The 14,697-nt window shown below is 47.0% G+C and overlaps 1 protein-coding gene across 11 annotated transcripts in view; it reads right to left on the bottom strand.

The window, feature by feature from the left end:
• PPP2R5C (protein phosphatase 2 regulatory subunit B'gamma) overlaps positions 1–14,697 on the bottom strand; it is a 121,336-nt gene that overhangs the window by 80,331 nt on the left and 26,308 nt on the right. Inside the window, exon 1 of one of the 11 annotated variants that reach the window (XM_036086240.2) lies at positions 12,271–12,477. The exons of 9 other annotated variants lie outside the window; for them this stretch is intronic. In XM_036086240.2, coding sequence (XP_035942133.1) covers positions 12,271–12,364 — 94 coding nt within the window. In that variant the 5' untranslated portion in view covers positions 12,365–12,477. Of the gene's footprint in view, positions 1–12,270; positions 12,478–14,697 lie in introns of those variants that run through there. One more of the 11 variants, XM_036086244.2, reaches the window with a different exon arrangement.

The raw sequence follows: 14,697 nt of genomic DNA, 5'->3' as shown, positions 1-14,697 counted from the left end.
CTTACCTTTAACCTCATTCGGCACAACAAAGGATGTAGGGCTGCACACTACCAATGCTTAAGTCCACAAGAGCACACACACACACTACTTGAAAGCCAAGAATGAGGAAGGAAACATTTGCAGAGTATGAAAATGAGGAACTCGAGTTCATAGACTGTTTTTCTACTACAATGTAAACATCCCCTCAATTGTATACATCATCAATAAATAGTTGTCTTTACGACGGTTTCCCCCTTGGACAAATGCCTATACTAAGTTTTCAGCTAAGCTGCAGACAAAAGATGCCTCTCCCCATCCAGACCTCCATGCTACACTACTACCAGGAGAACGATGTAGCTAATTTCGTACTAAATTTTAAGAATTACTCATGAGGAATCTTCACGAGTAGTGAGTTTCTGTTCAGCACTGAAAGTACCCCTGTCAGCTTTGTTGAAAATGAAACAAAACACGTGAGTCTCTGAGGATGCACCAGGTCCTTAAGTCAAGTGGAAACCAGTCAGTCCGAGGTCCTGCAATAGGAGCTCCGGGCTCGGCTGAGGGGCGAGTGGGCGAGGGGACATGAGCACCACTGGAGTCTCCCCGGGGTAAATTTCATGCGTGCCCACAAACTCCCCAGGTACGGCCTTACTTTCAGGACCCAGAGTCTGCGTCTCTTTTCTAGATGACGCCAGAATATCAACCAAGCTGGTTTCCGCAGCCCTGCACGCTCCACCACGATACAAACCCGAGAGCAGAAAGTACCGTGCAGATGGTTCTCGGCGGCAGAGGAACCTGCCAGAGCAGCCCCGGTGCGCATTCGGAGGGGTGTGAGAGCCCAGAACGGTGAGTCAGAAGACCCGAGTGCTCATCTGGTCTGTCACCAGCTCCTTGTGGGACCTCAGGCAAGTCGGGCAGCCTTTCTACTTGGGATTCCACAGCTCTAAAGGTGGGACTAATGATACCTCTCTGCCACCGCATAGGAAAGAGGAAGGTTAATGAACACATGCAGGGAGCTTTGAAGATTAAAGCTTCCTGGGCGCTAATGACCGACAATAACAGTCTGTGTGTCCTCTTCTGATATCCACTCCGCTGCAGCCCGCCGTCCGGAGCTGCTCCTAGCAAACCTGTCTCCCCCAACCATTTGTTCTCACGGCTCCACCGTTTTGGAAGACCCTGGAACGACGGTAATGCTCGGTGCCCCGGACGACAGGCAAGAAAGCACGCACAGATGGCGGCCGCCGGACCTGCTCTGGGACCGCCGTGCCTCGGCTCGGCACGCTCCTAACTGGCATGAATCGTGACACGGGCGGCACGTCTCGCTGTCTCTGGGTGCCAGGGTGAAGGCTGGCCACTGGCTGAGAAGTCCCCGTTTTCTGCCAAAGAACGTTTGCCTGAACATGCTTCTTAAACTTCCCTTTGTCATTACTGTTTTTAATACTCAGAAGTGAAGTCTGGTGTGGAAAATTATCTGGGGGGCTCCAGGTCTCGCTTCTGTTTCACTCAAAAGGAGGCTCTCCTTTTGTTAAAATAGAGAAAAGGCTCACACAGGCAAACGATCAAGCCCACGTACTAAAGAACAAGACTGTCAACTGCACTGGTTTTTACAGGTTGATATTTGGCTTTAAATAAACACGAGTGCGTGCACCCATGCATTCAAACACATGCACCCATCAAAAGGTATTTTTCCAACCTATGTAGGCAGGACAATCTATGTTCAGTTAACTGAATACAGAGAATTACAACTCACATCAAAATTAAATGCAAAAAAATTTTCAAGACGAGTATCTTGATAGATGTTTGCATGTAACTGATGCACACCATTTAGAAGTAGAAAGTGCAGGGCCTGAGCTACGGGAGCTACGGATACTGTATTGTTTGAATTAGAAAAGTCCACCCAAAGGAAGTGAGGCCTTAGGAGGTCAGTTTGTGAAGGCCTCATCTGGAAAACAAAGGACACACAGGAGAAAGGAGTGCTTTAGGGGAGGAAGCAGGGGGCTGGGACAAGGAGGTAAGAATTTCAGGGCATCCTAAATGTGACCTGGCTTCAAGTACAAATTTCAGTTAACCTTTAAGATTAATACCTTTTCAATGTAATGTCATTTGTGACTGACTTTACTGCAAAGAGGAAAAGTGTCTGGAATTATTAGAGTTTTAAAAAACCCTTAGTCACTGGACAGCCATGTAAGTTTCCTAAGGCAAAGCATTTCTCCTAAGAATAAAGTAAAAGGAGGCACTTGCTTATTCTCATGACATGCTTTTGTCCTCAGGGATACGAGACGAACACGAATCTAAGCACCTTTCTTTCAATTCCTTTGAAAATAGGTAATTTAATCAAATGCATATCTTATCTATCTATCATCTATTTTTAAGCAATCTCTACATCCAACATGGGGCTCGAACTCAGGACCCCGAGATCAAGAGTCGCACGCTTCCCCTGACAGCCGGCCAGGCGCCCCTCTACTGCATCTTTAAACCAAGGCATTTGCAGGCTCAGGAGGGTATGGAGACTTGGTCAAGGACCCCAGCAAATGACCATCAGGCCCGGACCGTGGATCTGAGAGCTCTGGGTTCTGGTAGGAAGGGGCAGGTCACTAAACTAACAAGACCTCCATGTTTCCAACCTCTACTGAAAGATTTTAAGAGTGAGCACAGGAGGGTCACCGATGCTTTCTGAAGTAAAATGTCTCCCTGGGACCAGGTCTCAAGTGTGGAGAAGCAAAAAGCCACATTTCTGGCAGCCTGGCGTGGCAGGAGTGGCCTAAGTTCTAGGCGGACAGTTCGAGGTTCCTTCCAGCCTTGCACTCACTGGTCAGGTGCGCTCGGGGGATGGTTTCTGACGCCCGTAAAACAAGCACAGAGCTTCTCTCCTGCCAGCCTGTGGGCGTTAAGGGCCTCTGACAGCCCCTGGGACAGTCCCAGGCATGTGGGAGGTGCTCCACAGGTGCTCCTCCCAGGGCCCACCTGGTCCAAGAGTTTAAGCCCAATTAGCAGGAAGACGTGGAAGACCACACTCAGTTTATGTCACATCCGTGTACGTGGTTCGATACAGGACAATGTAACGATGTCACCTCGGGGCATCACAGCGCCGCAGACAGAGATCAGATACTCAAAACCTGTAAAAAGTGTACATTTCTAAAACCGCTCTCATGTCAACCTTTTTCTTAAGTAAACAAAAAATACCTTATACTTTCTGTGAATACGAACATATATCATGTATGTGAACAGGCACGCACACCTGGGATGATACACAGTGAACCCAAACAATTAACTTTGAGATTGTAGGAAAGCTAGGAGGCTGATTTGGGGGAGTCAGGCCAGAGAGAATTTTAGATTTGTAAGTAAAACAAATTTTCAAAGTGGCTGTATTCACATATGGATTTTTTTTTTTTTTTTAAGATTTTAAAAAAGACACCAGGAAGCGGACTAAGGTAGAAAGGGTGGCTCTGTGTCCCGGGTGACTTTACCCCCCGCGGTGCAGGCTCGGGGCACAGGCAGCGTCCTGTCACTGTGGCCTGAGAGACCCGCTCCCACTACCAGCTGACTGACTTTAATTTGGATTTTTTTTTTTTTTTTTTTGAGGTGACGGGAAAGAGAAAAAAATACAGAGGCTTGGTAAAAATAGGGCCAGGGTCACATCCAGCCCAAGGTAGAGAGACTTCCCAGGCCAGTGGCTTCTAATTTTTTTGGTGTCAGGACGCACATACACTCTAAAAAAGTCCACAGAGCCCTACAGAGCTTGGATTACGTGGGCTACAGCCGCTGATATTGACCAGATTAGAAGATGCTTAAAAAATATAAATATATATATAAAAAATATAAAAATATATATGAATATATTTTTTTAAGAAAGAGAGAGAGAAAGAGACAGGAGGGGGCAGAGGGAGAGGGAGAGGGAATCTCAAGCAGTTTCCACGTCCACCACGGGGCCTGTTGCGGGGCTGGATCTCAAGACCCTGAGATCATGACCTGAACTGAAATCAAGAGTCTGACACTTAACCGACTGAGCCACCCAGGTGCCCTTAGAATGCTTAGAATATTTACTAACTCATTTAAAGCAATAAGAATAGGCTCATTTTGTGTGAACCTAAATATCATGAAAATAACCCCTCCCCCAAATTAGCAAAAAGCATAGCCCAGTTCTACATTTCTGCGTATCTCTTTAATGTCTAACTTAACAGAGGACAGAAAGAGTTGCATTTCTGCTTCTGTAATTCCATTTGTTTGATATGCTGTTTTGGTTGAAGTATATGGGGGGAAAAAAAAAAAGCCCAGCCTCACACAGACATGTTTATTTGAAGTGAGGCATTCTGATGAGTTTTTCAAAAAATTGTGGATATTGTTCCTTGATTCTACGCTAACATTCAACAAGTGGTAGTTTCTCAAAAATCAGTTGCAACACAGAAGCTGAAACTATACTGATGGATATTTTACACCCAGACCCCATGGTGTGTCCTACACGTTGAATGTCTCTTCTGCCCACACGTGTTGGTAGCATCATTTCCTGCTCATTTGGAACATGCTGGTGTGTGGGGTTGTGCAGACCTTCCACAGAACACCGAGAAGCTCCATTTGTTGACATCACCAGGGTCATCAGCATGGGGAGCGTCAAGCTCACGCTGGCAGATACAAGTTTTCCGAAATTCAAATTTTTGCCTGCAAGCTTGAATTTTATCATGGGCAACAAAGAGTGTCACTCCTGTTTCCTTTGAATTGGCTGACTCACGTCATTACTTTTCAAGACAGTGTGTCTGCCTTTTGTTCTTTCAAATAAGAATGTCGATCCTGAAAAAAGGGGCTAGTTCAGCTTGTACCTCGCACAACCATTCGGTTTTGGAGACAAGCCCCCACGCTCCAGCGTGCCAGAGGGCTCCGCGTTCGTCACACAGAACATCGAAAGGTGGGTGGCCAGGGTTGAAATGGAATAAAGCAAACCACCTCCAGCTTCCCCAAGGACATTCCCGGGTCAGGCTGGTGGGCACGTGGTGGAACACAGCATCACCTGCTCTGGGGAAGGAGGGTGTCACCCACCACTGCCTTTGCACCATTAGGGCAGATGGCCACACCGTGACAGAGGTACGAGGCCTTGGCACTCTTGTGAAGACAGTTTTGGCCTTGCACATCCCTTGAAAGCATCTCTGGGACCCCAGGGGCCCCAGGACCACACTTGTGAACTCTGTCCTGTGCAGAGACTGAGGACACCTTCACAGCCTCAGAGTTCTGAAAACACAGTCATCAAATGGGTCTACCACATGAAGGTGAAAAAAACCAATTCCTAGTTGCGTATGTACCCAAACTGTCTGCAAACGCAAACCCACATGCATGTGCACACCCTCCCCATCTCCTCCTCCTCGAGGCCTACCAAGAATAAGGGACCCGAGATGAGGGAGATTGGGCTTGTTCCCTCCAGTGAAACATTACTATTCTCATAACTTTGTAAGTCAGAAGACTGAAATCAGAACGCATCGCTCGTGAATGACACAACCAGCAGACAAAAATCCTAAGGGAGTACAGAAGTGCATGTGCATCAGTGACAAAGGACAGATCAGCCGGTGTTCAACAGGGCAAGCTCTATTGTCAACACCACAGCATTAACACTTAAAACAGTAAGCCTGAGTCCCACATCGGGCTCTGTGCTCAGCGGGGAGTCTGCTTCTCCCTCTCCCTCTGCTGCTCCCCTGCTTGCGCGCCTTCTCTCTCTCAGATAAATAAAATCTTTAGGAAAAAAAATAAACACAACTAAAGGGGAACGACAACGGAAGTCATCCTGTTTGGGACTAATCACAGATCATGTACCTCTGACTCTGAAAACAGCATTCTTCCTCAACGTTATCGAAAGACCTTCTTCAAAAGCGTTAACAGAGGGAGGGGAGGAACATAAGCAAACACTCATCTCCTGTTTCACGGAGCCGACTCAGCAGACCAGACCCAAGAGAGCTGCAGGACTGAGCACAGGGACTAGCGAGGCCACCAAGGTGGTGCTTGCCATCGCCTTACTGGGTACTTTTATACACCGTCTCTAAGCAGGACACAGTCCACATGCCACGATTACCGATGACGCTCGTTTCTTCAGGGCGGTGAAATGGCAAGCCAACCGCGAGAGGAGAAGAGGCTTGGTGAGTAAGGGAGAGAGAAACAGATATGCTTCAAGATGAACCAACCGGGGTAACACAGCGGAAGGGAAAAAAAAGTGTGGTTAAGATGCTGGGCTCTGAAGTCCACATAGCAAAGGGGTGTCAAGTTGTGGGGAGCCTCGCAAGGCTTCAGGCACCATTTTAAGCACTTCAGATGCACTTGTTCCTTTTACCCTCCTAAAACCGGTCAGCTTGCCCAGGATGGCTCCACCGGCCAGTGCAGGGTTGGGGACGCGGAGCCCGGAGCACCTCTGCCTCTCCCGTTCAGAGGGAACCCTGGTTTAACCTGCGGGTGTGCCTGAAAGGCTGCTATGCTTTAGAAGACCAATAAAAATGCCAATAAACGTCCAAAAAGGTGTACACCCCCAAAATACTGTTTGGTGACATGATGCTGCTGTCCGGGCGGCATGCGCTTAGCAGCTGTGCCCACTGGCCCCTCAACGCTGCCCGCCCAGGACGGCCGAACCCTCACCTCATTATTTCAGCAACAGCCACTGATTTGGCAAGTGGAATAAAGGCAGAAAGAGGAAAAGCCAAAACTTGAACATAAAGACCACCGCTCACTGTTTGGGAAACAATTTCTGAATAATTAAATTTCCTCTGTACATTTTTTTCTAAAGCAGAACATTTTCAGGATACTTCTAACATTACAAAACAGTTGAAACGTATGTAGAAGCTGAATGAACACTTGGATACCCACTTCCCTAGATTCAACAGTTGTTCATATTTTAGTGTATTTGCTTTACGGTAATTTTTCTCTGTGTTATTTCAAGAAAGCTGAAGAGCTCTTCATACTGCTGCTAAATCCTCCATCTCCAGTCCCTAAGAAGAAGGACCGTGTCTACGACACCCCCACCCCTTTGCTGCACCCAGAATAGTAACAGTTGATTCCACAGCACCCCATATCATTCTGCACTCAACTTTCTCCAATTGCCCCCAAAATGTCTTCTACATAGGGTTTTTGTTTTGTTTTTTAGAACAAAGGTCTGATATAGATTCATTTACTGTATTTGTTACGTCTCTTTATTTTTTAACAGACGGGCTTTTGATTTATGAACGATTCAAGGGCCAAATGCAAAACCAGACGTCACCTGCTCTAATTCTCTGTCCTCACGGACTCGTGTCCTTCCAAGATGAAAAGAAGACTTTCCTTTCAGTACGTTAGTGAGAGAAACTAATCACCCCCTGTTTTAGAGCTCTCCACATCTCCACATGCTTGGTGGTCCTATTTCCATCTGCTAGGGAAGAGGTTTAGTCTGAAGCCAGGCCCAGCACAGAGTGGTTACCCGTGTCCATCTTTTTAACCAGTTCCCTTGGACAGCTTCTCAGGAGCCTGACAAGTACTGTTTGATTGATCAAGTAATTAGCTAGAAAATACACCAAATCAACAGTATCTGAATGGTCCTTCAGAGAAACAGCCTTTTCTGTTCAATCCACCAACACCGACTGAGTGCTTACACTCTAGGGATGATGCTAGAGGTCATGGGAAATATCCAGCTGACCGTGACCTTCCTCAGGATGCTTACAATTTGTGGAGGAGGCGAGAAAAGAAAGCCCATAATCAACACCTGGCAGATGAGGTGGTGAAACAGGACAGTGGGGAAGGGGAAGGTCGCGCTGAGAACGGACGGGGGCAGTGCAGCAAGCTCTCCGGTTGTCAACCTCGTGTCTTTATTTTTCTCTCATTCTTCATATTTTAGTGAAAAAATTCTGGGAGTTTAGCTTTTGCTGCCAGGCAGGAGTCGTGATCGGAAAACCCTTGGAAGACATTATACCCAAGTTCAAGGGAAGACTGATGAACAAAAAGAGTGCGGACTTGACGGAAACACCCCCCACCTCGAGGGAGATCCGTTACTTTGGTTACCTTCCATACACCCTCAGGAATACAAAAGAAACGACGCTGCATACAGGATCACTCCAGGTAAGCTTAAAGGTGTATTTCTAAAAAGATGCTTCAGAGAGAAGGACAGGTGCACAACATCCAGATGTTTGTGAAGTAGAACTCCTGAGCTGATCTGAGGCACTAGGCAGAGAGAGGTTCACGGGTCTGAGCTTTCGAGAGGTCTTTTATTTTTGGTCACCACTGAAATGTGGGGGAATGTGGATACCACTAGGCACCACCCTCACTGCGATCACATCACGCAGGAGGGCGGGCCCTCTAGCCAGCCACCTGCGTCATGCACAGGGGTCAGGAGCTGCGCTGGCTGAGCCACTGGGTCCGGTCTGGCCTCCACACTGCCTCTGGCCCCTTTTACTCGTGAGAAAACAAACTTCTGCAGTTAGACCTCAACATCGCAGGAAAAATGGGTTCCCACAAAAGCAATAGTTTGCTCTTGAGCTCCCCAAGGGGCCACGGCTAGATCTCAGTCCTTCAAAGACAGACTCATCAACCGAGTGAGTTTATGAACAACTAGACCAAGATGCAGTTGACTCTCTGGAGGCCGGAATTACACAGCTGGAAAAGGGTCAAGAGCTCTCTCCTCTCTGGCCATTCACATCTTTTTGGCCTTAAACCTGATTCTGGAAGTGACACGTTGTACTACACCAACAGGCCATTCAAAAACTCACGGAATGGTCTAGAACAGGGGTTGGCAAACTGGGTCCCACGGGCCAGATCTGGCTTGTCACCTGCTTTTGTAAATAAAGCTTTACTGGAACACAGGTGTGTCTATTCATTTACTTACTGCCTATGTCTGCTTTCCCGGCCAAAACTATTTATTTACGGGCATACCTCATTTTACTGCGCCTCACGGACACTGTGTTTTTTACAAATGGAAGGTCTGCGGCAACCTTGCGTTAGGCAGGTCTGTGGGTGCCATTTTTCCCACAGCAGTTTGCTCACTTTGCGTCTCTGTGTCCCAGTGTGATCATTCTTGCAGTGTTCCAAACTTTCTCATTATTATTGTATCTGTTACGGTGACCTGTGACCAGTGATGACAGCTTGCTGAGAGCTCAGGCAATGGTCAGCATTTTTCAGCAATGAAGTATTTTTAAATCAAGGTATGTGCACTGTTCCTGTCACTTAATGGACTAGAGCAGAGTGCAAACGTGACTTCTACAGGCGCTGGGAAACCAAAAACTTCGTCAGACTTGATTTGCGGTGACATGAGCTTTCCTGCGGGATCTGGAACAGAACCTGCGACATCTCCGAGATAGGCTGGCCCTTTTCTGAAAAAGCATGGACCCCAGTCTAAACCTGCGCTGTCACGACAGAAGCCACAGACACAAGTGTCTACTTAAATTTGAGTAACTCTCATGAAATAAAATCCCAAATCCAGTTTCTGAGGTGCACTGGCCACATTTTACGTGCTCCCTGGTCAGATGTGTCTGGGGCCACCGCCGTGGTCAGCACAGAGAACGTCATCACCAACACAGGCAGTTCTCTTGGACAGCGCTGGGAGACCAGGATTTAAGTCATCGAGCTAAATTTACAGCCGTCAAGTTCAGGTGACGCGCTCTCCTTCTACAGACAGAAAAGTTTATGTAGATTTCAACAGTGTGTCCCTCTCACGCTTGAACTTTTATAGGATATGCCAATTCACCATATTAATTGCAAACTCTAGATTATTTAATAGAAGAGAACTGTCCAACCCACTGGGACTACTAATCAGTTTAGTGATCGGATTGATTTATTTGTTTACTTGTGCCACCCACCCCGCAGGGGGCTGTAAACTCCCAAAGCTGGGCCATGGGGCTTGCTTCCTGTGGTGAGTTAGGGACCTGCTTAGCACAGCGTGGTAGGGGAACTGACAGATAGACGTAAAATAAAGAAAGAAATGGAACCCTGGGCTCAAACTGTCACACACACAAGAGGCCAATAAAACAGATAAATGTTGATAAGGCACTGGGAAAAACCGCGAGTATAATCCTGTGGCAAAACGTTCTACAAACTGCCCAAATTTCTATTTTAAGTTTTTTTTTTTTTTTGAAAAAAAAAAGATGCCAAACAAAACAACACAAATGCCTGGGTTTGGATTCTGGCCCAACCATGTGCGGGCTGTGTGTGTGACCTTGGAAGGTCATTTTCCCTTCTGTGTGGAAGACCCCCTCCTCCCTAAATGGGAACCGTGGTGCACCCTGAGAGGGAGGCAGCCCTCAGCGTCGCCCCCTCCTGGCTGCCGCCTCTCCCCAGCATCATCACATCCGCCCCTGCTCTCCCGGCACCTGCGTACCCCCTGCACGGGGGCAGGGCCCCTGTGGGTCTCTCCACAAAACCACTGGCTCTGGGGTGGGGCTGCGCCTCTCAGTCACGGTCACTGACCCACAGCACCGGACATCACAGGAGAGCAGCTGACTGGGTGTTCAGTTGGTCGAGAATCTAAAAACCAATGTAAGTAAAACCAATCTTGCTAAACTGCACACTAACATGCTTGCTCCAAAAACTGCTTATGAGTAAACACAGTGTTCTTCAAGTTTTGAAATTAGAAATTATTCCCATTTGAATTAAAAGTTAGTTTCAGGTCCCTACAGGTTACCCCCTCTTAAAAACTCAAGTCTCTTTCGGGTTAATGCACCCCACTACTTCTTCCCTCCACGGTCCGACAGCAACCAACCAGTGACTCAACCAAAGGTAAAAAACCCAACCTGGCTGTAATAAAGTCTTGGAATGAAATTAAAAAAAAATCAGTGTGCTATCACAGGACACAAAACCAAGTAATTCCATTTCAGAATAAACTCTTAGTTCAAAAAATGACGGGGGCCTTAAGTGTTTACTAAAATCAGAGAAACTCACGAACCAAAATAACCTACGTTATTCGTAAGGTATCTTAAAACTATAAAAATATATTTTATATGTAATAAAATTATCTGATTGCTAACTAGTCAGTATTTAAGAACTAACTTAAACCTAAACACAGTTACATTTTGCTTTTACCCGTTTGGTTCCTGCCATTAAAATAACTACATGCTGTCTGTGGTCAACACGGGCTCCTTTCTGGGCACACACCATAAAACAATGAATGCGTAGCCCAACCTAAAGGTTGGTCACTGTGGGTATTAATTTTCACCAGCTTTATTAAAGAGGGTTTGGAGAGAAAAGCAACACCCATTTTATTCCAACAGATTGAGTATTCGTGTGGTTTATCTTCCCTGGATACACCCTAGGATCTGAAAAATCTTGTCCGGCATTTTAGTCATAAGGACTATTAGTCACCTAGGAATATTGCCCCCACCCTTCCTTAACACGGGTCCTTAGAGGAGATTCTGACAGTGACAACTGTTTTGTCAGGGCGTAGCTGTGACATTATACATTTTAAAGTGATCTGATAAAGCTTAACGTCCATTTTCTGTCTCTCTCAATTAAAAAAAAATTTTTATATAACACGTGCTTTAAAATGCCAACTAAGAACAAGTATACTACTCCCCGGATACTTATATTTTAATGTAATAATTATTGATTACTATGGTAATTGTGTTTTTCAGCTCAATTCTGAACCCAAATTTTGTATAAACTACAAGAAGCAAGCGAGACCCATGTACACGTTGGAAACTTGTTGCCGTTTTAAATTTTAAAGTCAAACGTCAATACGGAGCCTATTTAAATGCCAAATATTTCCTACTACTCCATGAACCCGCTAACATCTCAGACATTATGACCCACAATAGATTTCTGTATCTCAAAGCCTGAGCATATGTCTCTCGGAGGCTCCACGGCAGGAATGAAAACAACCCCTTTAAAGGAAGTTCTCTTCCGAGCATTTCTGCATGATTTCCTGACGGTTCATCCTCATGACGGAGATGTGCCCCCGATGAAACGTTTGCAGCGTCGAGCGACCCAGATGTAACAGAAACTCTGCGGACAGACAACTTGGCCCGGCGCTGCCGCCCGCCTCTCCTTCCCACCTCCACCCAATACCTTCCCCGGGCAGTGACTTCACATCCTTTGACATCAGCACGGCTCGGAAAGGGGGATGGGAGAGCGAGCAGAAAGCAGAAAAACCAGCTTTGAACTATGCGTGCAAGGCCTCTCTCAAGACTCCGATTCCGCGAGCCTTCGTAAAAGGCCAGACCCTGGTGGCACAGCCCACCTCCGCGGGCTCGGTGTGCAGCGCGGCGCGATGGTTCAGCCAGCAGGGACTTCCTGCTCCTCTCATCTGAAGCACAATAGCCATTTATTAACTAAGCACAGAAGGTTCCGATTCGGCGACACACAATAACTCACCTCGAATATGGAGAAGGGCCACGGGCTGGAAAGGCCCGTTGGAGTTCGCCGCGTCCACCACCATCCTGCTGCCCGCTTTATTACATGTCCACATCTAGACTCCAGCGGGAAAGGCAATGTACTCCTTAAGGCAAGAAACCAGCCTCCATTTTAGTTTAAAAAAAAAGACAAACTGAAGCTCTCTGCAGCTGGAGGGAACTGGCTGCCCCGTGATGTCAGCAGGCATGGGGCTCGCTGATTGGCCCGAAGCTGCAACTTAAAATGACACTAAAAAAACTGCAAATGGAGAGAGCGCCCTGCTCGGCTGTCAGTGTGCACGGCCGGCCGGCTCCCGGCTCCCGCAGGCTCCGCTCCCCGCTAACTTCCAGCCCGAGAGCCCCTCTCCGGGGCTGCGGGGGCCGGGGCCGGGCCCCCCACCCTCCGCCGGACTGGGAGCGGCCTCGAGTGCCGGCCACGGAAGGCAAGTGTGTGCGAGCCGCAGGAACTCCACCGCCGGCGCCCCGGGGCTGGCCCCCCAAAGTCAGAGGCGCCTCGTTCCCGCCTGGCCGCCGGCAGCTCCGGGTTCCAGGCGCTCCAACATCTGAACCGGAGTTAGCACGTGGGCAACCCGGGTTTCGCGGTGTTTAGGCAAATGGCTATTCAAACATTATGCAATCCCAAGCCGCTAGTGTGGACTCGGGCTCAGCCTCTCCTATTGCCGAGTTATGAGCTGATCCTCAAACGCTGGTTTGTTTTTTTTTTTTTCCCTCGGGATCTAGTGTTTTTATTGGAAAATTCAGTTAAAAAATTACACGGGAAATGAAAGCTTCCTTAAACTAAATAGCTAGAAAGCGCTACAGATTAAAGGCAGTTAAAAGAAAGCGATAAAATGAAATGCAGTGTTCGTTTTTTATCTTAAAGATGGCAACACGTTAGATACTTTGAAGTTTACAGAAATTTAAGTTTAAAATCTCTAAGCTAGTTTAAAATTTCCCTTGTTATGAGGCTAATTTTAAAAGCTCTTTAGATCTTTGTTTCTTATCTTAAAAAGGAGTTAATGTAAAAAGCTGTGCCAAGGAGACAGACCTTTCTGGAGTTTGAGGAGGGGATCAAAGAGATGATCCCCTAACAAAAAGAAGTATCACTGCTACCTCCAACTAAAAACAAACTGCAGGGAAAGTCACTGGCAGGTACAACGGAAAACAGATTCCTCACTTCTTGACACACACACAACCAAGTTTGTTCAAACCACATCTCTTTTCATGCGTTCTCCTACAACTCCCCTGTGTGAACCAGAACGCCAAAGCCCTCTGCTTCCTAGACCTTTTCAATAGTAAGAAACACCTGAGATGCAAGAGGGGTTAGCAGTTGCACCTGTGGGCTGGCACGCCCTGTAATTCGAGGAATGAGTGAACCGCTACAATTGTCCAGGGGTTTTAGCAAGGCCCCGTCACTAGCAAGAAGGCAGTTTTTACAATATGCACCAATATCGACCACAAAAATAAATTAAGTAAAGGCAAACCAAATCCCACCCGGGCCTCCCTCTTTCCCAGAGCTGAAGGATGCTGCTGGATTCCAGGGCTGGCCATGCAGTTATTTACAACAAGCGATGGGGACCCGTCCTTAGCCACCTGCGCATACTTGGCTTGCACCTGCCTGGCTCCTCCTCTGGCTGAACAAAAACTGCCCGTGCTTCCAGTCAGGTAATGTGAATTTAAATTCTGGCTGCTGACCCGCTGGGTTGTCAGATCGCAGGAAGGACGGCTCTCCTAGGATCACCACCACCTTCTCACCCAGGGAGTGATGTCAGATGAACTCAGACGTGTGTGCAATGAGGAACGAGGTGCGCAGGGGGCTTAGTAAGGGGTCCGGAGCAGATGCTTCCCACAGATCCGTACTTTAAAGAGACAGAGACCTGGCCTCAAATGATTTGATGTTTCATAGGATAAGAGAAGGGGAAACGTGCCTGTCCCAAGACTGTGCTGATGAGCTAAAATCAAGAGATGAGGGGGAAAGACTTCTAGGATCTTTACATAAAATATACAGATTAGAAGTCAATGAACAAGCGAAGAGGTTTCTTGATGTATTTTTCCTATTGATCTCAGATCAAAGGATCTCAACTTTATTAGTGATTCCCCCCCATGCTCTTCTGAAGACTTGTACATATAAAGTAGTTCTTTAAAGAACCTAAGGACTGTGATCTGGAAGTCACTGATGAAACACACCCTAAACATAAACAAGCAAAGAAACAAATGAGTAATATGGAGAGAGGAAAAAAACACTTGAGCAAATACACAGAAGGCGGGCTCCTGGACTGGAAGGGTAAATACTATAAATATACTGTTCATTTCCCCCCCAAATTGATTTACAGGTGTAAAGCAATTCCAGTCAAAATTTGGTTGGGTCTCTTTATTTTCCTGACACATTTTTCCTTGACAAAACAGTTCT

This window comes from Halichoerus grypus, chromosome 8 (assembly GCF_964656455.1).
Source record: "Halichoerus grypus chromosome 8, mHalGry1.hap1.1, whole genome shotgun sequence".
Classification (NCBI taxonomy): Eukaryota; Metazoa; Chordata; class Mammalia; order Carnivora; family Phocidae; genus Halichoerus; species Halichoerus grypus.
The sequence above is the reverse complement of the archived record's forward strand: the minus strand, read 5'-3'. Positions and strand labels throughout refer to the sequence as shown.